The sequence below is a fragment of the Octopus bimaculoides genome, chromosome 29 (assembly GCF_046866305.1).
Source record: "Octopus bimaculoides isolate indiv1 chromosome 29, ASM4686630v1, whole genome shotgun sequence".
In the NCBI taxonomy this organism is placed as follows: Eukaryota; Metazoa; Mollusca; class Cephalopoda; order Octopoda; family Octopodidae; genus Octopus; species Octopus bimaculoides.
Genome location: NC_142956.1, coordinates 4,771,540 through 4,798,920, shown reverse-complemented (window position 1 = coordinate 4,798,920; position 27,381 = coordinate 4,771,540). Strand labels below are relative to the sequence as shown.

Below are 27,381 nucleotides of genomic sequence, written 5' to 3'. Positions count from 1 at the left end.
CAGCCAAATGCAACTTCAAGTTTTATTAGTATAATGAATTTACCTTGTCAGGCATTTGGAGATACTTGACAAGCTAGGCTTGTTTTACAAACCTGCTGGTTCAAACTTTTATGAAATAATATGTATATATATTTTCTGTTGTATTATAGAAAACGTAACCAAGGCTGATGCCAGTGTCGCCTGACTGACACCTGTGTAAAAAGCACCATTTGAGCATGGCTGATGCCAGAGCCACCTGACTGGCCTCCATGCTGGTGGCGTGTAAAAAGCACCCACTACACTCTTGGAGTGGTTGGTATTAGGAAAGACAGCTGTAGAAATCTTGCCAAATCAGATTGGAGCCTGGTGCAGCTTCCCCGATTGCCAGTCCTCAGTCAAAACATCCAACACAGGCAAGCATGAAATCAGACATTAAATGATGATGATGATGATGATGATGATGATGATGATGATGCTTAATTATGTCTACTTTCCAAGTATCTTCTATAACTTACACTGTTGTTTCTCTGTTATTTCAGATTGTCTTTGGACATTGACATCAAGGAATTATTTACATGAGTCACATCCTTAATATTTATTGTCTTTACAGACAAAAGGAAGATGTTATACAGAGCAGACATATAAGAAGCTGTCATAGAAATCCATTTCTTTATTCTCTGGAATGTTTAAGAAATGGTTTTGCTTTCTAGATTACAAGTGGAAACATTTATGATGTCGTTTTAAACATCTGATATTGAACAAGATCACAATTGCTGAGAATACTGCAGTAGAATTATTTGCTAGAAATAATATATACTAAAGGAAAGAAGAAATGGACAATGAATTATCTAAAAATCAAGGTTAATCACAAAATACATTCTAAAGGGATTAATTGTCTTGATGATGGTAAAACATTGTCAAGGAAAATGATAAATATGCGTGATATCATTCATGGGAAAATCACTCTCTTACAAAAGTAACTTGACGTTTTACACAAATATTCATACAGGAGAGAATTTGCATGTAATATCTGTGGTAAATCATTCTTTTGTGAAAATAACCTTACTACTCACACAAACATTCACACAGGAGAGAAATCGTATGATTGCAATATCTGTGGTAAATCATTTTCTGAAAAAGGAGCCCTAAATGTTCATAAACGCATTCATACAGGAGAGAAACCATATCACTGTGATATCTGTGGTAAAGCTTTTACTGAGGACGGTACATTTACAAGACATATGGAAGGCGGACATTAAACGACGATGATGATAAACGACAATGAAACGTATTCATGCAGGATAGACATCATATCACTGTGATGTTTGTGGTAAATCATTCTCCCAAAATAACCAACTAACTCTTCATACATGCATTTTATATGAGAGAGAAATTGTAAAGTTATGATATCTTTGGTAAATCATTCTCTCAAAGTATTAACTTGCTAAATCAAAAACGTCTTCATATAAAAGAGATGCAGTATCAGTGTGATATCTGTGATAAATCATTTTCGAATAAAAGTCACTTATCTAGACACAAATACATCCATAGAAGAGAGAAACCATATCATTGTAATATCTGTGGTAAATCATTCTCAAGAAGTGATCATCTAACCCTTCACAAACGCATTCATACAGGCGAGATGCCATATCAATGCAATATTTGTGGCAAATCATTTTCTGACAAAAGTCACTTATCTAGACACAAACTTATCCATACAGGAGAGAAACCCTATCACTGTAGTATCTGTGGTCAAAAATTTGCTGAGAATGGTAACTTAACTATTCATAAACGCATTCATACAGGAGAGAAACCATATCAATGTAATATCTGTGGTAAATCATTCTCTCAAAATCATCAATTAACTCTTCATAAATGCATTCATACAGGAGATAAACCACATCACTGTGATATCTGTGGTAAATCATTCTCTCGAAATCATCAATTAACTATTCATAAACGCATCCATACAGGAGAGAAACCATATCACTGTAATATCTGTGGTAAATCATTCTCTTGTGAAAATAACCTGACTACTCACACAAACATTCACACAAGAGAGAAATCATATGATTGCAATATTTGTGGTAAATCATTCTCTGTAAATGGAGCCCTAAATATTCATAAACGCATCCATACAGGGGAGAAACCATATCACTGTAATATCTGTGGTAAAGCTTTTGCTGAGAATGTTACATTAACAAAACATAGACGTATTCATACAGGAGAGAAGCCATATCACTGTGATATCTGTGGTAAATCATTCTCTGTAAATGGAGCACTAAATATTCATAAACGCATCCATACAGGAGAGAAACCTTATCACTGTAATATTTGTGGTAAAACATTTGTTGAGAACAGTAAGTTAACTAGACATAAACGTATTCATACAGGAGAGATATATCACTGTGATATCTGTGGTAAATCATTCTCTCAAAATAATCAATTATCTCTTCATACATGCATTCATGTGGGAGATGAATTGTAACATTATAATATGTGTGGTAAATCATTCTCTCAAAATGTTCATCTAAATATTCACAAATGTATTCATATAGAAGAGAAACTATATAACTGTTATATTTGTTGTAAATTATTCTCATGGAAGTAATCGGACTTGACATAAGTATCTTCACAGAGGAGAGAAACCATATCACTGTGATACGTGTGGGAAAGCATTTTCTTGGAGTCGTCACTTTACTCACAAATAGACAGGAAAGAAACCATGTCATAGTGGTGTGATGTCTGTGGTGAATGCATTTGTACAGGAGAGAAACCATATCGCTATGAGATCTGTGTTGAAACATTCTCTCCTCCCAAGAATCACTTCACTCACCATTCATATAAAATAGTGTCTGAATCTGTGAAAATTTGGATCATGGTCAATAGAGTGTCTTTGTTGGAAAAATTATTGTTGAGTAAATAGATATCTATAAAATTATTGGATATTCCATTGAAAGAACATTTACAAACATTATTTCGTTACCAAAATTTATGCTTCTATAGCAGGACTCATGGAGGTTTTGTAGTGTCAGTCAGCATATTTGAGAACATTATGTTCATTTATTAAACACCAGCAAAGTCATTCAACAAATTCATTTGAAAACCTGCCATTTAATTAAAGCTGTACTTTTAAATATAATGCAAATGAACTTAGAAGTTACTGCTTTTTTTACAGTCTTGAAATAAATGTGACAGACATGATGTGCTTTATGGTTTAAGGAAAAGAGAAAGCTTATTCATAGATTGCTACAATTATGGCTGAGTGGTAAGGAGTTTGCTTCTCAATGACATGGTTCTAGGATCAGTCCTACTACATGGCTCCTTAGGCAAGTGTCTTCAACCTTGGTCCGAATAAAACCTTGTAGATGGATTTAGTATACGTATGTGTGTGCATATTTATATATACACACACATGTTAATGCTCCCCTCAATCATGAATGTCCACAGGATTGAACCTAGAAAGTTCTCCTAGGCACAAGTCCAGACAAAATGGTTTATGGAAAACCAGCTGTTCCCCCCACTCTCCACATCACTGATGTTACCCAAGGGAAAGGCAAAGGGGCCGATACAGCTTGGCACCTGTGACATCGCAACTCATTTCTACAGCTGAGTGAACTGGGTCAATGTGAAATAAAGTGTCTTGCTGAAGAACAGAACACACAGCCTGGTCATGTAATCGAACATTATGATTGTGGGCCTGATGCTATGACTACTGAGGCATTTGTATGCATACATATATATGTGTGTGTGTGTGTATCAATAAAAGTGAAATTCTGTCATTCCATCTGGGACCCTTTTATCTCAGTCTGTGTTTCCTCTACATAGTCATATTATACCTTTTTGGAATGAGGATGATCCTGGGATTGAAAATCTGCCCTTCATTTGATTCATGAATATCCAGTATTGGAATCTGGTTTAAAAGCATTTGGGTTGCTATTTCTAGCAGGTAAAGCTTGACTGATTCACACTATCTTGGTTGGCATTTGTCAGATGACATCAGAGGTCAAGCGGGGAGATAAATTCTCTCCGTTAATTTCACATTAAGATAAGAACTTTGGGACAAATTGGTCAACAGTTGAAATTCAACTTGGGGCTGGAACAATAGAATGATTGCATTACAAAATTAATTCTCATCTGTCCTTAACTTCTGATCAAACACCACCAGGGCTTGTAGTCATTATACACGTATTACAGTCATACTATTTAGCTCTCTTTAGTTTTGGGTCTTGAACCCAATAACACTTCGGCAAGAGCTAGCTTGAAATTCTGCACAGAGTGTGGCTTTTAAGCCAATATATAATGTAAGACAAATCAATTGCAAAAAAGAAAACCACTTATAAAAAACAAATGTCCAAGGGATGCTTGAAGTTATTATTACTAGGTTGATGTTCAAAGAAGGTGAAAAGTTGGAGTGGCTGTGTGGTAAGTAGCTTGCTTACCAACCACATGGTTCCGGGTTCAGTCCTACTGCATGGCACCTTGGGCAAGTGTCTTCTACTATAGCCTCGGGCCGACCAAAGCCTTGTGAGTGGATTTGGTAGACGGAAACTGAAAGAAGCCCGTCATATATATGTATATATATATATATATATATATATATATATATATGTTTGTGTGTCTGTGTTTGTCCCCCCGCCATCGCTTGACAACCGATGCTGGTGTGTTTACGTCCCCGTAAGTTAGCGGTTCGGCAAAAGAGACCGATAGAGTAAGTACTAGGCTTCCAAAGAATAAGTCCTGGGGTCGATTTGCTCGACTAAAGGCGGTGCTACAGCATGGCCGCAATCGAATGACTGAAACAAGTAAAAGAGTAAGTAAGCGTTATAGAGTGGAAGTATAATGTTTGTGATGTAGTCCTTTTGTCGGAGAGAAATAGAAAGTTCAGGAAAGAGGACAAAAGCAAGATGAAAAGGGGCGGGGCGGGGGAAGAAGATAGACAGGAAAAAACGTGTGGATAGCTCACAATCTCTGACAAACTGGAAGTGTGACTGGGAATTGTGGTTTTATGGAGAGCTGGCAATAAAAATACATCATCACCATTGTCATCATTTAACATCTGTTTTCAATGCTGGCATGGGTTGGACGGTTTGACAGGAGCTGACCAGCTGAAGGGCTATCAGGTTCCATGTCTGTCTTCACATAGTTTCTACAGATGGATGCCCTTCCTGACATACACATTATATCGGTTAAAGTAGTGAGGAAGGCAAACAATTATTCAAGGCAAGACTATGGCATTTAAATTCATTTAAATCTAAAAATAGTACAATAATACAAAACTGGTAAGGTTTTGCATTATTTTATTATTTTTAGACTGAATTAAATGAATTTAAACGCCATTGTCCTGCCTCGAATAATTGTGTGTCCTTCTTCACTACTTTAACCAATACCTACTGACGCAGAGGTAAGGTACCAACTGCCAGTTTTTTTTTCGAACAAGACATTCATACAATCACAACTCCATCCACTGTTCTGACTGGAATTTTGGTGGATTACCTGTTGGAGCACTCAGAATGCATACCTATAAGTTTGGATTACCTTGACCTAAACTTCTCATATCATTTGTAGTTATATGTGTATATGTATGTATATATATGGTAAGCAATAACAGAGGAATTCAAGACAGGTTGCCCCTGGGAGCTCCTCTATGCTGATGACCTTCCTCTAATTGCTGAGTCACTATCAGAACTAGAAGAGAAGTTTCAGGTGTGGAAGCAAGGATTAGAATTGAAGGGCCTTAGAGTCAACCTAGCTAAAACCAAAGTCTTAATAAGTAGAAAGGCAGGCAACCCACAAACCCCTTCAGGTAGATGGCCCTGCTCGATCTGTAGAAAAGGTGTAGGTAGAAACTCTATAAGATGTACCCAGTTTAAGCTATGGACACATAAGAGATACAGCAACATCAAAGGAAGGCTAACTAGGAAGATAGTTTTCGTATGTGGCAGATGCTCAGGAGCAATAAACACTGAAAATGTGCAGAAAACAACTTCTGCCACATTCCAGGGAGAAAAACTAGAAGTGGTTGATAGCTTCTGTTACCTCGGTGACCAAGTTAGTAGCGGGGGTGGGTGCTCTGAAAGTGTAGCTGCTAGAATAAGAATAGCCTGGGCAAAGTTCAGAGAGTTCCTACCTCTGGTGATGACAAAGGGCCTCTCGTTCAGAGTAAAAGGCAGACTGTAAGACGCATGTGTACGAACAACCATGCTACATGGCAGTGAAACATGGGCCGTGACTGCTGAGAACATGCATAAGCTTGCAAAGAATGAAGCCAGTATACTCCGATGGATGTGTAATGTCAGTGAGCATACTCAACAGAGTAAAAGTGCCTTGAGAGAAAAGTTGGACCTAAGAAGCATCAGTTGTGGTTTGCAGGAGAGATGACTGCGCTGGTATGGGTCATGTGGTACGAATGGATGAGGATAGCTGTGTGAAAAAGTGTTACACCCAAGCAGTTGAGGGAAACTGTGGAAGAGGTAGACCCAGGAAGACCTGGGATGAGGTGGTGAAGCATAACCTTCAAGCATTAGGCCTCACTGAGGCAATGACTAGTGACGGACCTTTGGAAATATGCTGTGCTTGAGAAGACCCAGCAGGCCAAGTGAGACCATAACCAGCCCACTTAAGTGTACCTTTCTTTCATCGGGCATTAAACTCTACTTGTGAAGACCTGTTGAGGCAAGTGAAATTGGAATCAAATTCATTGACAGCACCTTATGACTGGCATCCGCTCCAGTCGAGTGCTAAGAGCTTCATCCGAGCGTGACCATTGCCAGGGCCACTGTGTGGCCTCCTTGCTGGTGGCACGTAAAAAGCACCATTTGAGTGTGATCGTTACCAGCGTCACCTTACTGGCACTTGTGCCGGTGGTACGTGGAAATCAACATTCGAGCGAGGGCGTTGCCAGTGCCACTGGACTGGCTCCAGTGCAGGTGACACGTAAAAACACCATTTGAGCATGGCCATTGCCAGTACCACCTGACTCGCCCTTGTGCCAGTGACACATAAAAGCACCTACTACACTCTCGGAGTGGTGGGCGTTAGGAAGGGCATCCAACTGTAGAAACACTGCCAGATCAGATTGGAGCCTGGTGCAGCCATCTAGCTCACTGGTCCCCAGTCAAACCGTCAAACCCATGCCAGCATGGAAAGTGGACGTTAAACGATGATGATGATGATATATATATATATATATATATATATATATATATATTTATTATATGAAAGTCAATGTCCTTATGTGTGTTCATGTGTTACTTATAGATTTGAAAACTACTGGACTGGTCTGAATGAAATTTGGACCACAAAATCCAAGCCTAGGGAGAGGGGTAATACCATATGTTTCATACAATTTTGAGGGGGTAAAAAGTGGGGGCAGAACTCCCATAAAAATTCATATGCTTTGTATTTTGATGAAATTTAAACTATAGGTGTTAGAAATAAATTAAAATATATACCCAAAGTTTCCATTTCTTTGGATGATTCTAAGACCCCCTAATGGAGGCTTAGCCCCCAAATTTTAGTCATTTCTCATGGACCAAAATTACTGAATGGATCCTTATAATATTTGGAACTTAGATTCAATGTATAAGGACAGATATAATGCAGTATAGTTTGAATTTGAGAGGGCTTAAAGGGGGAAGAACCCCACCATGAAAATTCATAAATTTCTGATGTTGATGAAATTTCAACCATAGGCAATGGACACACATCAAAAAGTGTTCTTAAAGTTTCCACTTCTCATGAGGATTCTAAGACCCCTTAATGGGGGCCTTAACTCCCAAATTTTAGTCATTTTACATGATCCAAACAAGGTCAAAAGTACTGAATGGATCTTTATGAAATTTGGAAAATATATTCTATGCATAAGGGTGGAAGTAATGCAGTCCATGTTTGAAAGTTAGGGGGCATAAATGAGGCCATAACCCCCATGAAAATTCATATATTTTTGCTGTTGATGAAATTTTAACCATAGATATTAGACACAAATGAAGTAATATTCCTAAAATTTCAACTTTTTAGGAGGTTAGTAAGACTCCTTAATGGGGGCTTAACCCCCACAATTCAGTCATTTTGCCTAAGCCAAGATGAATATAGTTGTAGTCTTAGATTTTAGAAAAATCTGTAGCCCTATGCATATGAGGTAGCCATTGTGGTCTTAAAATTAATCTGGTGCATATGGAGTGCAGCTATATTTTGGCTCATGCATCTGTAGTGCCAGGATGGGTGTATGTGCTTAGGGCTTATGGGCCTACTGCTTCCTATAAAGTTGTATTTGTTATTCCACTCATCATTCACTGCTCTTTCTACTCTTTCACTAAATCATTCAACTGTTGATCTCATGATATAGTTTCTTTTACAGGTTGGCTTAGGTTAATTCTAAGAAATTACAGTAATGACACATGTACACACTTATCACCCCCCCCCCACACACACACACACACTCTTTCTCTCTCACCCCGAACAAATATATGTTTCATCCACATTCTTTAGATATCTCCCCATTTCCTATATAGACTGTAAGCTAATTCTTCGATAGGTCTGTAACTGAAAACAGCCTCATAAAAATGTTTCACCTTGATTTAAGAGCTGATGGCTGTTCGAAGGAGCTGAAGACCTGAGTGTCAACAGATAGTCTTATTATTTTCCAGATGTTCCAGTAGAAAATGCCACCAAAACAGAGGATTCCATTCGGGAAATCCGATCGAGTGACATATATGAAGAGGAAAAGACAACAGGAAACAGAAGAGCGAAGGAGGCTAATGCAAGGAGAATGGCAGAGAGATGTGAGACACAGAGTGGAGAACAAAGAATCACACAAAGAATGGCACATAGATGAGAAGCAGAGAGTGAAGAACAAAGAAACAAACAATGTGAAGATAATCAACAAAGAATGCCAGTTTTACAAAGTCAAGAAGAAGAAAATCAAAAGATAGCTTCACTTCAGGCTATCCAACAAAGAATAATTGCTCATTTAAACCAATAATCATAGGAAGAAGTTGAACATAAATAGAAGTCAGATTGATCGAATCAGGCACGTAGAAGTTAGAGCACGTCCATTGAATGCAGAACAGTGGCATAGGGGTGCCTCAGTTACGATCCCAGGCATTGTTATGAAACAGAAACAATAGTAAAGATTGGCTCTATGTCAGAACAATGCAATGATTGCAATGCTAAAACTTGGATGAATTAATCTCCTGTATTGTGATGTGATCAGTGGAGGGAAAATTAGGCTGCCTCTGTTTGCTGAACAAGTGAAAAAACTTCTTGATGGAACAACCCCCACCCCCATTCAAAACATTTTCTTGAAAAAATATGATGACATAATAATGCTTTCCAGATAACTTCTTTTGGAGCAAAAATTGTGAATGAAGAGGGATTCATGTCCACATTCAATATCCAAGGGCAAGTATATCATGAAATTGGAAGCATTTTTACCTCTGCAAAATGGAGGACATAAATTTTTTACAAGTTTATTTCATTAACAATATGAAAAATCAGCCTGAAACAAGGTGTAACTATAATCATGGGATTCACTTGGATATTGTACAACAACTTTAACAAATGCTTCACACTCACATCAATTATGTCAGAAGTTACAGACACGCTCTTGAAAATACACAAAACACAAATTTTCAAATAGGGATCGATGCTGATAAAAGGCTCCCAAATGAACATGCACAGTGTTTCAATGCACCAGAGATTAATGATGTTACTATCCTTTTGGCAGGTGATCAATCTGGAAAGTGAGGTACAATTTTAAATTTTAGAGATTCTACTGTTCAACATGTGAATGAATGATACACATCGCTCCTACGATGCTCTACATTACCCATTGCTTTTTCCATATGGACAAGATGGTTATCAATTTGGAATTCCTTAGGCAGGACATAATTCAAGAAAAACTGTATCATTCATGGATTTCTATGCCTTTTATCTCATGTTTTGTCCAAACAGTTTTAACATATTGCTTCTAAGTAGAGATTTATTTCAATAATTTGTTGTGAACCAAGATTGCATTTGAAAGATTTACCTATATAAGAACACCAAAAAGAGCTTTGTGTTGATTCATACATTAACTTACGGAATAGCATACAAAATGATAGGGATGGAAGTGAATTGAGACAGTTGTGCATTCTTCTGTCAAGTTTCTCAAGAGGACCACGCTATATGCAAGAAGACAGAATGCAGGATGCCATGGCATATGTACACAAATATGGCAGACCAGATTTATTTGTAACTTTTACTTGTAATTCAAAATGGCCTGAAATACAAAAGGAACTTATTCTTGACCCAAAACCTCTTCATAGACATGATCTCATAGCATGGGTTTTTCACTTAAAACTAAAAAAAAAATGATGCACCTATTAACAAAGGTACACATCTTTGGAGAAGTTTGCTGTTCCATGGATACTGTGGAATGACAGAAAAGAGGTTTATCTCATGCCCATATTCTACTTTGGTTTTGCACAAAATTGAACTCAAATCAAGTGGATTCCATCATTTCAGCAGGAATTCCAGATTCTGAAATTGATTAACCACTTTATAAGATTGTGAACACTCATATGGTTCATGGCCCTTATAATGCTCAAAACCCTCGATCACCATGTATGAAGGAGGAGAAGTGTCCCAAAAAAATATCCAAAAAATTTTACTTTTCACTCTCAATTTAGTGAAGATGGATATCCCATATACAGAAGATGAAAACCAGAAGATGAAGGAAAGCAAGCTAAAGTTAGAAGGTATGAAGCTGACAACCGATGGATGGTTCCTTATTTTCCCTTGCTGTCGAGGACTTTTTATGCTCATATCTACATCGAATTTGTAACTCTACAAAGAGTATAAAGCATGTCTGCAAATACATAAATTAAGGGAGCGATGCTACTGCTTTCACCATTCAAGATAATGCTAATGATGAAATTACACAATACCAGGTCAGAAGATATATCAGCAGTAATGAGAGCTTTTGGTGCATTTTTGGATTTGTAATCCACAAAAGATACCCGGCTATTCAACAACTTTCTGTGCATTTAGAAAATGGTCAGAGGATATACTTCACTGCTGAGACAACTGCAAACCAAGTTTTGAATCCAAAAGACATGACATTAACAGCATTTTTCAAATTTTGTCAGCAAGGTGATTTTGCCAAAACGCTACTTTACAATGAAGTTCCTTCCTATTATACATGGAGTAATAATTGCTGGAAAATGGTAAAAGAGGTTCAGATGTTGATGGTGATCCTGGTATTAAGTTTTACATAAAAATTGGTAGCATGTATACAATACATCCTAACCAATATGAATGTTTTTTTTCCTCAGAATGATTCTTCATGAGAAAAGAGAACCTACTTCATTTAGAAGTTTTAAAGAAATAGAAAGTAAGATTTGCTAAACATTTCAAGAAGCATGTTTTAAGTTTGGTTTGCTTGAAAGTGAACAGCAATTGGAAGCAATGCTAGCAGAAGCCTCTACCTGAAGAATACCAAAAGAGTTTAAGATGTCTTTTTGTGATTATTCTCAAAGTTTGTAAAGTAAGCAATCCTCTAGAACTTTGGAATAAGTTGAGAAATGGTCTTGCTGAGGATTTTAAACACCAAGCACAACTGAGAAATCCTGACTGAAATTAATTTCACCAATGCTTTATACAAGGAAGTTTTAATTGAAATATAAGATCAAATTGTTTCAATGGGAAGTGAACCTATTGAAAATTTTAGGTTTTCCACATACAAATAGAGGATCACTCAATAGTTTGTCCAACTAAATGATGAGGGAAACTTCATGTGATTTGATGGAACTGACAATGCACAGAAATGAAAATCTTTGCAAGCGTTTACCAGATCAACATCATGCCTACTCTACTATCATAAACAGCATTAACAATTCTAGAGGAGGACTTTTGTTTTCTAGATGCTCCAGGCAGTACTGGGAGGACATTCACTTCTGGCTAAAGTCAATGGAATAGAATAGATTTAGTGACTGCTTCTTCTGAGATTGCTGTAACATTACTAGCGGGAGATCAAACTGCTCATCCAACTTTCAAGTTACCTTTAGATTTAAGTAGCAAGAAAGATCCAGTTTGTAATATATCTAAAAATTCTGGAATGGGCAAACCGATAAAGAAATGTGATTTAATCGTTTGGGATGAATGTACCACAGCCCACACAAGAGCCCTCCAAGCTGTTGTAAGAACATTACAAGACATTAGAAACAATAATTCACTGATGGAAAATATCACGGTACTATTCTCAGGAGATTTCCGTCAGACCCTCCCAGTTGTTCCCAAAGGATCAAAAGTGGATGAGCTAAATGCATCCATAAAGTCCTCAGCATTGTGGCACCATGTGCAAACACTCAATCTTTTAACTAATATGAGGGCACAACTTTCGAGAGACCAATCAGCTGAAGGATTTTACAGAGACACTTTTAAGACTCAGTGAAGGGAGAGCAGTTACTGATGAAGAAGAGTGTCTTGAATTTGATCCAATCTTGTAATTTGGTTGATTCTGTAGATGATTTAATAGCTAAAGTCTTCCCAGATCTTCTGTCTTACTACCAGAATACAGATTGGATATGTGAACCAGCTATAATGGCCCCCCAAAAATGCTACAATAAAAAGCATTAACCCCAAACTCTTGAATGCCTTTCCAGGAGAAATAGTAACGTATAAATTGATACAGTTATTGATGAAAAGGAGATTGTTAATTATCCAGTCAAATTTTTGAACTCATTGGAACCACCAGGAACACCTCCTCATTGTCTTCAACTGGCAAAAGGAGCTCCTATCATGTTACTACGTAATTTGTCTCAACCAAAATTATGCAACGGTACAAGACTTATTGTTTACAAACTTATGAGAAACTGCATTGAGGCTACTATTCTCACTGGATGTGTTAAAGGTGAAACCACCTTCATTCTTCGAATACCTGTTATAACATCTAATATGTCTTTTCAGTTTAAGACATCGCAGTTTCCCATCCAACTTTGTTTTGCCATGACCATTAATAAAATCAAGGCCAAACCTTAAAAGTTGCTGGAGTGCAACTTGAAGACCCTTGCTTTTCACATGGCCAACTTTAAGTAGGAGCATTACCTGTGGGAGCAAAGACAAATCTTTTTATTTATGCACCAGAAAATATAACTAAAGACATTGTGTATGAGGAAATTTTAAATGTTAATGGCAAATCAAAATTAACATTGGCAATTATCCTCAAGTTTCTGATCATTATTGATTAATTTCCTATCATGTTTTTATTTCTAAACAACTTTTCTTGCTTACATCGTTGTTGGCACTCCGTCGCTTACGACGACGAGGGTTCCAGTTGATCCGATCAACGGAACAGCCTGCTCGTGAAATTAACGTGCAAGTGGCTGAGCACTCCACAGACACGTGTACCCTTAATGTAGTTCTCGGGGGATATTCAGAGTGACACAGTGTGACAAGGCTGACCCTTTGAATTACAGGCACAACAGAAACAGGAAGTAAGAGTGAGAGAAAGTTGTGGTGGAAGAGTACAGCATGGTTCGCCACCATCCCCTGCCGGAGCCTCGTGGAGCTTTAGGTGTTTTCGATCAATAAACACTCACAACGCCCGGTCTGGGAATCGAAACCGCGATCCTATGACCACGAGTACGCTGCCCTATCCACTGGGCCATTGCGCCTCCACAATTGCTTACATCATATTTGTGGTTAACCAGATTTTATTTTGAGGCTTAGCTTTTACCATTATCTCATTTTGTCTTTTTATCGCATTGATAAACTCTGAAGAGTTCACAGACGCCTATTTATGATTTGATTATTGTAACTTGGGTCATTATTTAGAGTTTGCATTCACTGAGTTCATAGTCGTATCGATCTGCCTTATGAATTGTGAATGTGTTTAAAGGTATAATATTTTTTGTGATATTGATCAATCGTGTAAGTTCACTAGATTTGATTTTGATCCTTAGCTATTTAAATTTCTCTTCTTTTTTTTTTTTTTTTTAAATTTGTATTTTGTCTCATTGATTTGTTTGGGGAGTTCGCAGACTCCTTTTCTGATCTGATTACTGTGACATAAGTCATTATTTGGATAGATGGGTTTCTATTCTCTGTCACAAGGTCATATTGTTATGCCTTATGTTTTGTAAATGTGTATAAATATATAATATTTTTTGTTATATTAGTCAATAGTGCAGATTCACTAGAGATGATTTTGATGCCCAGCTATTAAAATTTCCATTTTTATTATTTTCGTTTTGTTTTTCATTGATTTGTTTGAAGAGTACAAGGACTCCGGTTAATGATGTGATTACTGTAACATAAGCCATTATTTGCATGATTTTGCATTCTCTTGTTACAAAGTCATAGTGATTTGCCATATATATTGTGAAAATATATAAATGAATATTGTTTTATGTGATATTAATCAATAATATTGATTCACTAGATTTGATTTTGGTGTTTCGTTAAGATGAACATTTTTTTTATTTCATATTTTTCATCAGTAATTTGTTTGAAAAGTCCAGGGACTACTGTACATGATTTGATTACTGTGTCATCTGTCATTATTTGGATCTTGCATTCTTTTATTACATAATCATATTGAATTGTCTTATGTATATATTGTGAATATATATATAAATGTAAAATATCTTTTGAGAAATAATAATCCTGCTTTCTTATACATCGTTGTCTCCTCCTTATTGATTTTGATGTCAATGGTCTGTCTATGATGTAATTACTCTATTAATGATAAAGTAATACAGGAATCAGTCATTTTAATCTTATTAATTAAAGTATCTTTTTGAATCGGAATGATCTGTTCTTACAGTAATGTTGAATTATTTATAGCGAGTTGTTTCTTAATATGGCCAAGTTTCTGTTTCTTAAATAAGAGCAAGTCAACATATGATTTATTTTTGTAATAGTGCATAGAAAGTATGTATTGATGATTTGAAGGTATGTTAAAGACTTGAGAAACATATTTGATAAATTAATCATTGAACCTCTATTGTAATAGAAATCGTTGGTTATTATGAAGAAGAGAAAACAGAAAAGTAAATATTTTATTAGAGTGATATTAATCGTTCATTAAAGATGAATGTAATGTCTAAGTTGATGTTAACTTGAATGCTAAATTATTGACATATTGATTAAAAAGATAAATCATCTTCAGAAGTCCAAAATAACTACAATATAGAATAATTTATCTAAAAGGTCATATACATATTGATCTGCTTTGCCTGTATATATCACTTTGCTGTCATCATGCTCATGGAAACTGTAGAGTCACCCTAGGATATAAGATGAGCGTTATTTGTAATTCAATGGTACAAGAGTTTAAGAGTTTGCTTTGAGATCTACTTAGACTGAGATTTCTGCAATGTGGTGCATAAATTGTCAAGTAAAGGAGAGGCATTTTTGCCTCCACTGATTCAGTTGTAAAGTGTTTTTTTGAGTAAAGTTATTTGGTTGCATACATCCTTTGGGTCTTTTTATTATCGCTGGGTCAGAGATAGTCCCCAGATAGTAACATTGATTTCAAGGCCTTTCCAGGTAAGTGATTGGTCATTCAAAGAGATTTATAGATTGCACTTGTATTCTGTTCACCTACCTATTGGCATAGTGATCATTGGCAAACTCCAGAGGTGACACTTTCATTTCCCTTAGCTCTCAAATCACACAGTTGTTAATGTTTGAGTTGGGTCATGCCCTGGGATAAATATGTCATGATTAGAATTTTTGTGAGGGTGTGTAAAGAGGGAAAGAACCCCCATTAAAGTTCATAATCTCAAATTTTGATAAAATTCAAATCATAGGTATTCCATTTCATTAGAGAAAATATAAAAGAAAAGTCTAATTCTTCAATTCCATGTGACATGGGCAACACCGGGTATCTCTGCTAGTATATATATATATATACATATTGCTGTGAAGGTTGGTTGGTTGGTGTAATGGTACCATTCTTGTCGCAAAAACAAAGAAGTATGGGTTTGAGTCCCACACGTTTGGGAAAACCTGCTTTTTTCCATGGAAGGCTTATATGCCCCATTATTAGACTTTTCTTTAGTGATTGCATATATATATCTATATATGCGACGGGCTTCTTTCAGTTTCCATCAACCAAATGCACTCACAAGGCTTTCGTCAGACACGTGCCCAAAGTGCCATGCAAGAGTGAACCCAGGACCGTGTGGTTGAGAAGCAAGCTTCTTACCACACAGCCATACACACATATATGCACAACATACTTTATTGAAGAAAAGAGGAGGAGGAGGAGGAAAATGGGAAAGAGGAAAGGGAAGAAAGTGGAGAGGAGTTAACAAATGAGAGAAGGATGAGTAAGGGAGATAAAAGAAAGAGGGAATATGAGGGAGAAAGTTAAAAGGAAGCATACGTAAGAGGATATTGAAAAGGCAGAGGGGCAGAAAGAGGATTGGAAAGAAGATTAAGGGGAGAGGATAGAAAAGTAGAGTGGGAGAGGAAGAAGCAGTAGTAGGAGGAGGAGTAAGAGGAAAGATTTTGAAGAAAGAGGAAAGGAAAAAGATGGATAAATTAGGGAAAAAGAGAAGGTAAAGAAGAAGACGAAGAAAAGGAGAGAAAGAGGCAGGAGAAAAAGTAGTAGAAAGAGGAAGGAAGAATGAAAAAGCATAGAAGCAAAAAGAAAATGAAAGGGGGAAAAGAGTAGTGGGAAGAGAAGAGGAAAGTGAGAGTAAAAAGGAGAGCAAAGAAGGGGGAAAAGAAGAATATCAATGAGAGGGAGGAGAGGAAAAGAGGGTGAAGGAGATAAAGAAGAAAGGAGGTGAGAGAAAATAGGGGAGGAAGACTAAAAAGAAAGAATAAAGGGGAGGATGCCAGAAAGGAGTAGGAGTAAGAGTAGAAGAAAGAGAAGAGAAAGAAGAAGGCGAAGAGTGAAATGGAGGCAGAAAAATAGCAGACGGTAAAAGTAGGAGTAATAAGAACGAGGAAGAGGAGAAAGAAAAGTGAAGTAAAAGAGAAAGACTGAGGATGACGTAATGGAAAGGTAGGAGACAAAAGGAAGACGACGTGAGATGAAAATAAAAGATAAGGAGAAAGAAGAATATTAAAGAGAATGGGGTGGGGTTTAGAAAATGTGCACAAAGGAGACTACTACTGCTAATAATTATTTGTACTCTAGGCACAAGACCTTGAAAATTTTGGGAGAAGGGGGCTAATCGATTATATCGACCCCAGTGCGTAACTGGTACTTATATCATCGACCCAGAAAGGGTGAAAAGCAAAGTCGACCTCGGCGGAATTGGAACTCAGAAAGTATCCTTTTTCTACTATAGGCACATGGCCCGCATTTTTGGGGGATGTGGCTAGTCGATTAGATCGACCCCAGTACGGCAACTTGTATTTATGTATCGACTCCGAAAGAATGAAAGGCAAAGTCGACTTCGGCGGAATTTGAACTCAGAAAGTATCCTTTTTGTACTATAGGCACAAGGCCCGAAATTTTGGGGGATGTGGCTAGTCGATTAGATCGACCCCAGTACGGCAACTTGTACTTAATGTATCGACTCCGAAAGGATGAAAGGCAAAGTCGATCTCGGCGGAATTTGAACTCGGAACGTAAAGACAGCCGAAATACCGCTAAGCATTTCGTCCGGCGTGCTAACGTTTCTGCCAGCTCATCACCACCACCACCACCACCATCATCAACAACAACAACAACAACAACAACAACAACAATAATAATAATAATAATAATAATAATAATAATAATAATAATAATAAGCGGCGGCGGCGGCGGGTTGTCTTGGTAAAAGGAAGCAAGGTGATTGTTTGAAAGAGCGAAAACTGTGATACACATGGATACGTACAGACACAGGCGCATCTGTGCGGATTTCTATACACCCAGACGGGGATGCTTTTATATATGAGCCCTGTTGAGGGCTGTTGCTGGATATAATGAAGGTAATTAATATAATTGCTTTTTTTTTTTTTAATTTGTACGTTTTATTTACTCTGCTTTATGTGTGGGTGTGTGTGGTGATGTCCATCAAATGTACGGCTGAAAACAACTTGTATATGCAAAGAAGCACAGATTTTATACGAAACATACATGCGCATACATTTCTATACACATTTATAAATACTTATATATACATGCACACACACATATATATTCGTGCGTGTGTGCATATATATATTACCAGAGTAAGCACATAAAATGTGCAACAAGGTGGAAAAAAGAGTACTCAAATACCAGAGGTAGAGTAACATGCTTTATTTAAAAGCAGCAGAAATATAACAAAAGACTGTTACTCGGAATTTCCCGTTTCCGTTCATCGGACAGTTTTGTTAGAAAAAACTGTCCGATGAACAGGAACGTGAAACTGAGTAACAGTTTTTTTGTTATATTTCTGCTGCTTTTAAATAAAGTATATATATATATATATATATATATAGTTCAAAAAATCAATAACAAAAAAACAAAAAAACAACAAAGTGAGGACGTGATATGGATAGTATTATTGGACGCTCAGGAAAGGAAAGAGAGAGTGTATGACGTTTCGGGCGTAGCCCTTCGTCGGAAAGATGGAAAGTTCGGAGAATGGAAGAACGGAGAAAGAGGAAAATGGTACCGATGCCCACGAGGTTACATGATGTTTATATATATACATTTGTTTATATATTTATTTATATATATATATTTCCCTTTGAAGTATTTTGATCCTCACTTGTTTTAAATATATATATGTGTGTGTGTGTGTTTAGATATATATATGTATATATGCATGTATTTTCTTAAATATATCAATTACTCTATATACTTTTTAAGTATTTACGTATTTATATATCTTTAATATATCTATATATTTATCTATTTGTGGTGTATCTATGTGTCTCAATATATTCCGTAGAATAATCATGTGCTTCTGATGGTTCTTCTATATAAATTCTTTTGATGAAAATGAGTTGAAATATTGTTTGTGGACTGAATTATCTGGTGTCAATCTTGTATCTATTTATCTTTTGCCTCAAGTGTGAAGTTCTTGAGTACTTCTAAGTGCAACCTTTAATCTGGGGGAAAATCAGAGTTTATCTTGTATTTTTTTAAAATATAACTATGTATGTGTGTATGTATGTATGTATGCATTAATAATAAATAAATGCGCCCTTTTAAAGCCTAGCCAGGCTCATGGGCCCGGTTTCCCGTTTTCAATGGCGTATGTGTTCCCCAGCTGGACGGGACACCAGTCCATCGCACCGTTACTCATTTTTGCCAGTTGAGTGGAACTGGAGCAACGTGAAATGAAGTGTTTTGCTCAAGAACACAACACGTCGCCCGGTCCAGGAATCGAAACCACAATCTTACGATCATGGTGCTGACACCCTTACCACTAGGCCACACGCCTCCACATGTATGTATTGGATTGGCCTAAAAATTCGTCCTCCTTTTGTTGTCATTAGACTCCAAGCCTTCGTTTCATACTTGACATTTGAACGTAATTCGACGCGAACTTGCGACAAAACAGGTTGTAGTTAGTGTACTTGTAAATGGAGACTATAACGAATATTATCGACATCTCATTATTTTGCTATTTTGAAAGAAAAAAGCAACGAAAACCTGTCGGAAGTTGTGCGCGGAGTAGATGCTGTTACGGAACGTAGGTACCGGAAGTAGTTTTCGAGATTCCGACTGGGAAATTTTTCGGTTCAAGACGCATTCCAGTCTTAGCCGGCCAACTGCGATTAACAAAGAAACCTCAGGTGAAGCTACCTTCTCGAGTCATGCTGACTCATAAAGGGCGATCTCCAGGTTTTCATGGTCAGCTCTCACCCAGCGAACAATACTAGAGACATTCTGACCATGACCATCACGAGTTCACATTCCGCCGAGGTCGACTTTGTCTTTCATCATTTCGGGTTCGATAAATTAAGTACCAGTTGTGTACTGGAGTCGATCTAATCGACCGGCCCCTTCCCCTAGAATTTCGGGCCTTGTCCCTAGAACAGAAAAGAATATCTGTTACGCTTGTAAGGCGGTGAGCTGGCAGACTCGTTAGCACGCCGGACGAAATGCTTAGCGGTATTTCGTCTGCCGTTACGTTCTGAGTTCAAATTCCTCCAAGGTCGACTTTGCCTTTCATACTTTCGGAGTCGATTAAATTAGTACCAGTTACGCACTTGGGTCGATGTAATCGACTTCATCCCTTTCTCTGTCCTTGTTTGTCCCCTCTGTGTTTAGCCCCTTGTGGGCAATAAAGAAAGAACTATTAATTGATATTTAAGTAGGGCGAGCTGGCAGAATCGTTAGCACGCTGGGCGAAATGCTTAGCAGTATTTCGGCTGCCGTTACGTTCTAAGTTCAAATTCCGCCAAGGTCAACTTTGCCTTTCATACTTTCGGGGTCTATTAATTAAGCACCAGTTACGCACTGGCGTCGATGTAATCGACTTAATCCCTTTGTCTGTCCTTGCTTATCCCCTCTATGTTTAGTCCCTTATGGGCAATAAAGAAATAAGAATAGTTAGCACGTTGGCGAAATGTTTAGCGGTATTTCGTCTGTCTTTACGTTCTGAGTTCAAATTACGCCGAGGTCGACTTTGCCTTTCATCCCTTTCGGGGTCGAGAAATTAAGTACCAGTTGCGTACTGGAGTTGATCTATCCGACTGGCCATCTCCTCCAAAATTTCGGATCTTGTGACTAGAGTAGAAAAGAATGTCTGTTACGCTCGTAAATTGTTGATCTGTCCTGTGTATTAGTTATAGTACGCAGGATATATTTCCCTGGCGTCCAAGCATCAGAATAAGTTGGGACTTATGAAAGGGAAGCTTTATATTACTCAAGACGCAAGAAACAAGAGCTAAGTCTGGAAACAAGCATAGAGGACATCTAGGAAAAACAAATTATGAAAATGTTTTGGTCAACAAACAGTTAAAAGAAAATTCAAGTACTTTAGGTGCAGGAGTGGCTGTTTGGTAAATAGCTTGCTTACCAACCACATGGTTCCGGGTTCAGTCCCACTGCATGGAACCTTGGACAAGTGTCTTCTACTATCGCCTCGGGCTGACCAAAGTCTTGTGAGTAGATTTGGTAGATGGAAACTGAAAGAAGCCCGTCGTATATATATATATATATATATATATATATATACACTCTCTAAATCCTTTCTTATTTTTCAAACAGCCAAGATGGCGAAATCCCTTCATCATGCGAATTAGTCGCTATACAATACCCCTTCAAAAGCTAATTTAAATAGCGAAAACCAGTTGGATTTTAAAACAGCCATATAATATGTATATATTTATATAAAAAAAATATTAAACTATGCGAAACGAAGGCATTTTTCTTCATTTTTCTTTACATATTTTCAACTCATAATTTTACCACGTGTCGTTTACTGAATCTCCAGTATTTTTGCTCCTTATATATATATATATATATATATATATATATATATATATATATATATATATATATATATATATATACGAGTAAAAATAAATACAAAAAAGGTGGGGGGTTTTTTGTATGATTGTGTATAGAGGAATATATTATTTTGTCTGTTAAAGTCTGTCATACCGGCCATGACGAAGGGAAATAGCCCTGAAACTCGAGTCGCCTTTATATATTTATATTTATATATTTGATCCTTTATATTGAACACTCAATATTTCATCTACATTCAATACTTTCTTTCATGGTGCCATCCATTTTTATTTTATTTTATTTTATATTATATATTGTATATTATATTACATATTGTATATTCCATATTCAATACCCGACATTAGTTCTGCAGGAATATAAATAAAACATAAAAAACAGACAGTGTTGGAACTCTTTTAAACAAAATAATATATATATATATATATATATATATATATATATATATATATATATATATATATATATATATATATATACAGATATAGGGCAGGGAATGACTGCTATTTCTAAATTCTCAGTATGTTGGAGAAGCAACTCGTGCTAATCCCTGTATATTTATGATTATATATATATATGTTTGTGTCCTTGTTTGTCCCCTCCCCAACATCGCTTGACAAAAGAGAACGATAGAATAGGTACTAGGCTTACAAAGAATAAGTCCTGGGGTCGATTTGCTCGACTAAAGGCGGTGCTCCGGCATGGCCGCAGCCAAATGACTGAGACAAGTAAAAGAATATAAGAATACTGGAGTTGATTTGTTTGACTAAAATCCTTCTGGCCGGAGCTCCAGCATGACCGCATTCCAATGATTAAAACCAGTGAAACATAAAAGACCTAGAGATTTTACACAGTAACATCTGTAAGAAGATCTGCTGTCGATATGTACTGAAGTACATTCTAAGCTGGGCCTTAAAATAGGAACATCAGCTTTGGCTACTGATAAATATGTTGGGTCACTGGAGAAGGTTATCACTAAATGCGGCGGTATTGAGGAAAGGATTAGCAGTGTATGTGTGTGAAGCTGAGTGACAGTGTGTCTGTGTGTGTGTGTGTTGTGTGAATGTGTTTGCATGTGTGTGTGTATGTGTGACTCTAGGTATTCCTTTGTGTATGGTTGTGTGTGTGCGTGCGAGAGATTTTGCGTCTACACGTGTATGCGACTATGTATCTCTTTGTGTTTGGTTGTGTGTGTGTGTGTGTGTGACTCTATGTATCTGTGTTTGTTTGGCTGTGTGTGTATGTGCGAGAAATGTTGCGTTTACATGTGTGTGTGTGACATATGTCTGCTTGCTTGTGTATGTGTGTACGTGTGTTTCTCTCTGTGTGTATCGGTGTCTCTGCGTTTGTTTGCGTGCGTTTGTATGTGTTTGTGAATGTGTGTGTGAGACTGTGTATATGTGTCTATGCATGTGTGTGTGTAGACGTGTTTCAGATTGTGCGTTAGCATATCTGTGTGTATGTGTGTGAGTGAGTGTGTGCGCGTGAGAGAGAGAGAGAGAGAGAGAGAGAGAGAGAGAGAGAGAGAGAGAGATTGTGCATTTACATGTGACTATGTGCTTGTTTGTGCGTGCGGGTGTGTATTTGTGTTTCTCACTTTCTGTATGTGTGTCTGTGTGAGTGTGTGGCTCGGCGTTTGTGTGTGTGTTTGAGCGTGAATCTGTGCGTGAGATTGTGTGGATGCGTCTATGCATGAATATGTGTGTGTGTGTATGCGTGTATTTCGGTGTCTGTTTGCATGTGTGTGCGCGTAGTTTGACAGTGATGAATACGTTATGTTGAAGTGTCGGTTCTGATGAAGTAGATCTCTGATCAAAGACACTCCAACTGTGACCATCTCATCTTTTATTCAGACATAGTGTATCTAGGACTACGATAAATATAGTAGTTAGTATTAATGGCTATAGTTATTGTTTGACCCCAGGTCAATCCTGATCCAGACAGGCCTATGATCAAAGACGCTCCAGCTGTGACCATCCCATCTTTTATTCAGACATAGTGTATCTGGGACTACGTTATCTAATGTATAGTGTGGTAGTTAATGTAAGCAACTATCATTGAATTTGTTGGCGTTTAAGCCCAAGTCTGCCTTGTCCTATCTACTTTCCAATTCTAGTGACTAGTCATTGTTCATTATCACCTGATATATCGATACCTATAGGATATCAGTTACAACCCCTGAGGATCCTGTAACTGTTTCAGTAAAATATATCAACTACTTCGATGAGATGTTTCAGGATCTCTACATTGTTTATAATTGGGTTTGTTTCTATCAAACACAGGGTAAATAGGCATGAGCAATGGTAATGGTATATGGTATGTGTCTGTATGTACGTACGTATATATGTGTGTGTGTATACATGTATGTATGTACATACGTTTGTGTATGTACGTATGTATGTATGTATCTACGTATGCATGTATGTATGTATGTAGCTATGTATGTATGTATGTATGTACATACGTTTGTGTATGTACGTATGTATGTATCTACGTATGCATGTATGTATGTAAGTGGGTGTGTATGTATGTACGTTTGCATGTATGTATATGTGTATGTTTGTAAGTACGTATGTATGTACTTGTGTGTATGCATGCATGTATGTATGTATGCATGTATGTGTGTATGGAAAATCCTTATGAGACACAGAACAAAGGTCTCAAACCAGTTAAATAGAGAACTGGAAGATAGGAAAAGGGCTAAATTAAAACTAACACTGTTAGAAATAGAAAACAAAATTAAACTCTCCCATGAAAAGGAGAGAGCAGAGAAGGAGAAGAGAGCAGAGAAGGAGAAGAGAGCAGTAGAAAGCATAAAAACAAACCCCAAGGCTTTCTATAGATTTGCAAAAGAGACTGCTACGTTACAGTATAAGATAGGACCCCTATTCCTGCCTAATGGCTCACTGACTGCAGATCCCACATGGATAAGTGAAGTGCTCAGTACACAATTCAAGAGTGTCTTCACTTCTCCTCTGAGTCACATGCAGATAAAGAACCCAGCTGATTTCTTTGACAATAGCACTCAGCAGAAAAAGACTGCATCCATTACCTACATCGACATTGAAGAGGAAGATGTGATAGCTGCCATAAATGAAATGAGCTCAAATTCGGCAACTGGCCCCGATGGTTTCCCAGCTGTCCTCTTAAAGTCGTGTAAACAAGAATTAGCAGGACCACTCCGGATACTCTTCCAGAGTTTCCTTGCAAATGGTAAACTTCCCAAAAAACTGAAGGAAGGCACCATATGTCCTATCCATAAAGGTAGAAGCAGAGCAGAGGCTGGGAACTACAAGCCCATCTCTCTGACTTCACATATTAGCAAAGTCATGGAACGAATTGTCAGAAGGAGACTGATTGCGTTCCTAGAAGAAAATGACTTGCTGAATGAGACCCAGTATGGTTTCCGTCCAGGTAGAAGCTGCCTCACGCAGCTCTTGCAGCATTATGACTGGGTCCTGAAGCAGCTACTTGACCATTCAAATGTTGATGTGATATATCTCGACTTTGCAAAAGCCTTTGACAAAGTTGATCATGGCTTGATATGTCACAAGCTGCGAAACCTTGGCATAGCTGGTAAATTAGGAGAGTGGCTGCATGACTTCCTGAATGGTAGAAGTCAGACAGTTGCAGCCAATGGAGAACTATCTAGGGAAACACAAATATTGAGCGGTGTTCTACAAGGAACTGTTCTGGGGCCACTACTGTTCATAGTGGCCCTTCTGGACATGCCCACGGTCACTCGGAGAGCCACTGTCACTAGCTATGCTGATGACACAAAGATATCTCAGGCAATAAAGAATCCTGATGATATTGTAAGCCTGCAGAATGACCTAAATGCAATATATGAGTGGGCAGAGCAAAATAATATGCAGTTCAATGCAAAAAAATTTCAAGTACTGCGCTACAAGACCACAAGTACCTCCCAACTGGCATACACAGGGCCTGGAGGTACTGCAATCCCAGAACCACAAACAGTTAGAGATCTGGGCATCAACATGTGTAGTGATGCATCATTTCACATGCACATTGTCAAGTTGACAGCAAAGTGCAGACAACTGGCAGGGTGGATACTGAGGATATTCCGTACAAGGGATCAAAAAGTCATGTTGTCTCTATGGAAGACATTTGTTCTGAGCCGCCTAGACTATTGTTCTCAGTTGTGGTCACCACACAGTGTTAAGCGAACAGCAGAACTCGAGGCAATTCAGCGGCACTATACAAAAAAGATCGCCACAGTCCAACAGATGAACTACAGGGAGCGACTGAAGGCACTAGGTCTCTACTCCCTGGAGCGCAGGCGGGAGAGATATGTAATAATATACATATGGAAAATACTGGAAGGACTGGTGCCAAACTTTGGCATCAAGTACTACAGGAATGCCCGCACGGGTCGCCACTGCATGGTTCCGAAGGTGCCGTCCACTGCATCTCACATAAGAACGAGATACTGCAGCAGCCTCGGTTTCAGAGGACCTCAGTTCTTCAATGCCCTGCAAAAACATTTGAGAGACATGCAAGACATGGATGCGGAGGTCTTCAAGACAAAACTTGACGCTTTCCTCTCCACGATACCAGACGAACCAATGGCTCGTAATGAGACGCAGTTTAGGGCAGCGATGTCAAATTCTCTTATACACCAGATGTGCCATCAAAACTCTTGATTGGACCATATCAGGTGGGGGAGAAGAGCGATGCAAGGAACGTGATGAGAGCACAGCATAAAGACGGAAAATCACGGTGGTGCACCAGCATGACCGCAGCCACTTGGCTGAAACCCATAAATAAATAAAAAAAATGAATAAATAAATGTATGTATATGTGTGTGTGTGTATGTATGTACGTATGCATGCATTATGTATGTACGTACGTATGTATGTATGTATGTGTGACTATGTATGTGTGTGTATGCATGCATGTATGTGTGTGTATGTATGTGTGTGTACGTATGTATCATGTATGTGTGTTTGCATGCATACATGTATGCGTGTATGAGCTTGCTTAGGTATAGGAATACAAATTACTTGTTAGAACGCAATATGTACATGCCATATACTTCATACGCACGCACACACACACACACACACACACACACACACACACACACACACGTTATTCAGAAAGTTCTGAGCGTTGTTAAGCTAAATCTGTTAACGCTTCATTGAACACATCTGAAACGTGACACAGTTAAACCTTTGGCGTTGCTTGAAGTGGTGGTGCATATCTTCTTTGTTCCCGTCGGAATGTAGACTCTCTTACTCTTACTCTTTTACTTGTTTCAGTCATTTGACTGCGGCCATGCTGGAGCACCGACTTTAGTCGAGAAAATCGACCCAGGACTTATTCTTTCTAAGCCTAGTACTTATTCTATCAGTCTCCTTTTGCCGAACCGCTAGGTTACGGGGACGTAAACTCACCAGCATCGGTTGACAAGTGATGGTGGGGGGGGGGGACAAACACAGACACACAAACACACATACACACATATATATACATATATACGACGGGCTTCTTCCAATTTCCGTCTACTAATTCCACTCACAAGGCTTTGGTCGGCCCGAGGCTATAGTAGAAGAGACATAAGCCCAAAGTGCCACGCAGTGGGACTGAACCCGGAACCATGTGGTTGGTAAGCAAGCTACTTACCACACAGCCACTCCTGCGCCTGACTATTCTTTTTTTATTCCGGTTACCCTTTATTGACATTTGAAATAAATAACCAAGTTTCATATTCGCGTTGTAATGCTTTTCTTTTTTTCTAAAAAAGAAAGAAAATGCTGCAAAGACTTGCAGAAACATTTGTTAATTTCCTGCTGATGACGCTCTGTGTGAACCAACTGTTCGATGGTGGTTTGCAAAATTTGAAGCTGGAGAGTTTAGCTTGGAAGATGACAGTCGCAGTGGAAGACCTTCAGAATTGAATGAGGATATTTTGAAGGCAAAATTCGAAGAAAGCTCAAATATCATAAATAGAGAACTTGCAGAGGAGTTAGAAGTTTCTAAAA

General features: G+C 38.0%; 2 protein-coding genes across 2 annotated transcripts in view; both read left to right on the top strand.

Moving 5' to 3' along the window:
- The first annotated feature begins 141 nt into the window (after nt 1–141).
- On the top strand, nt 142–3,127 carry LOC128251234 (uncharacterized). Its single transcript, XM_089345763.1, has 2 exons — nt 142–392; nt 519–3,127. Exon 2 carries the CDS (start codon nt 1,454–1,456, stop codon nt 2,465–2,467), a length of 1,014 nt encoding a protein of 337 aa, XP_089201889.1. The 5' UTR covers nt 142–392; nt 519–1,453; the 3' UTR covers nt 2,468–3,127.
- Nucleotides 3,128–5,259: 2,132 nt separating this feature from the next.
- LOC149130308 (uncharacterized) overlaps nt 5,260–27,381 on the top strand; it is a 35,442-nt gene continuing 13,320 nt past the window's right edge. The window contains exon 1 of the mRNA XM_089345760.1: nt 5,260–17,895. Coding sequence (XP_089201886.1) covers nt 17,890–17,895 — 6 coding nt within the window. The 5' untranslated portion in view covers nt 5,260–17,889. The remainder of the gene's footprint in view (nt 17,896–27,381) is intronic.

Coding starts and splice junctions, on each gene's coding strand:
- LOC128251234 (XM_089345763.1), top strand. CDS start 1,454: ATGCAGTATCAGTGTGATATCTGTGATAAATCATTTTCGAATAAAAGT.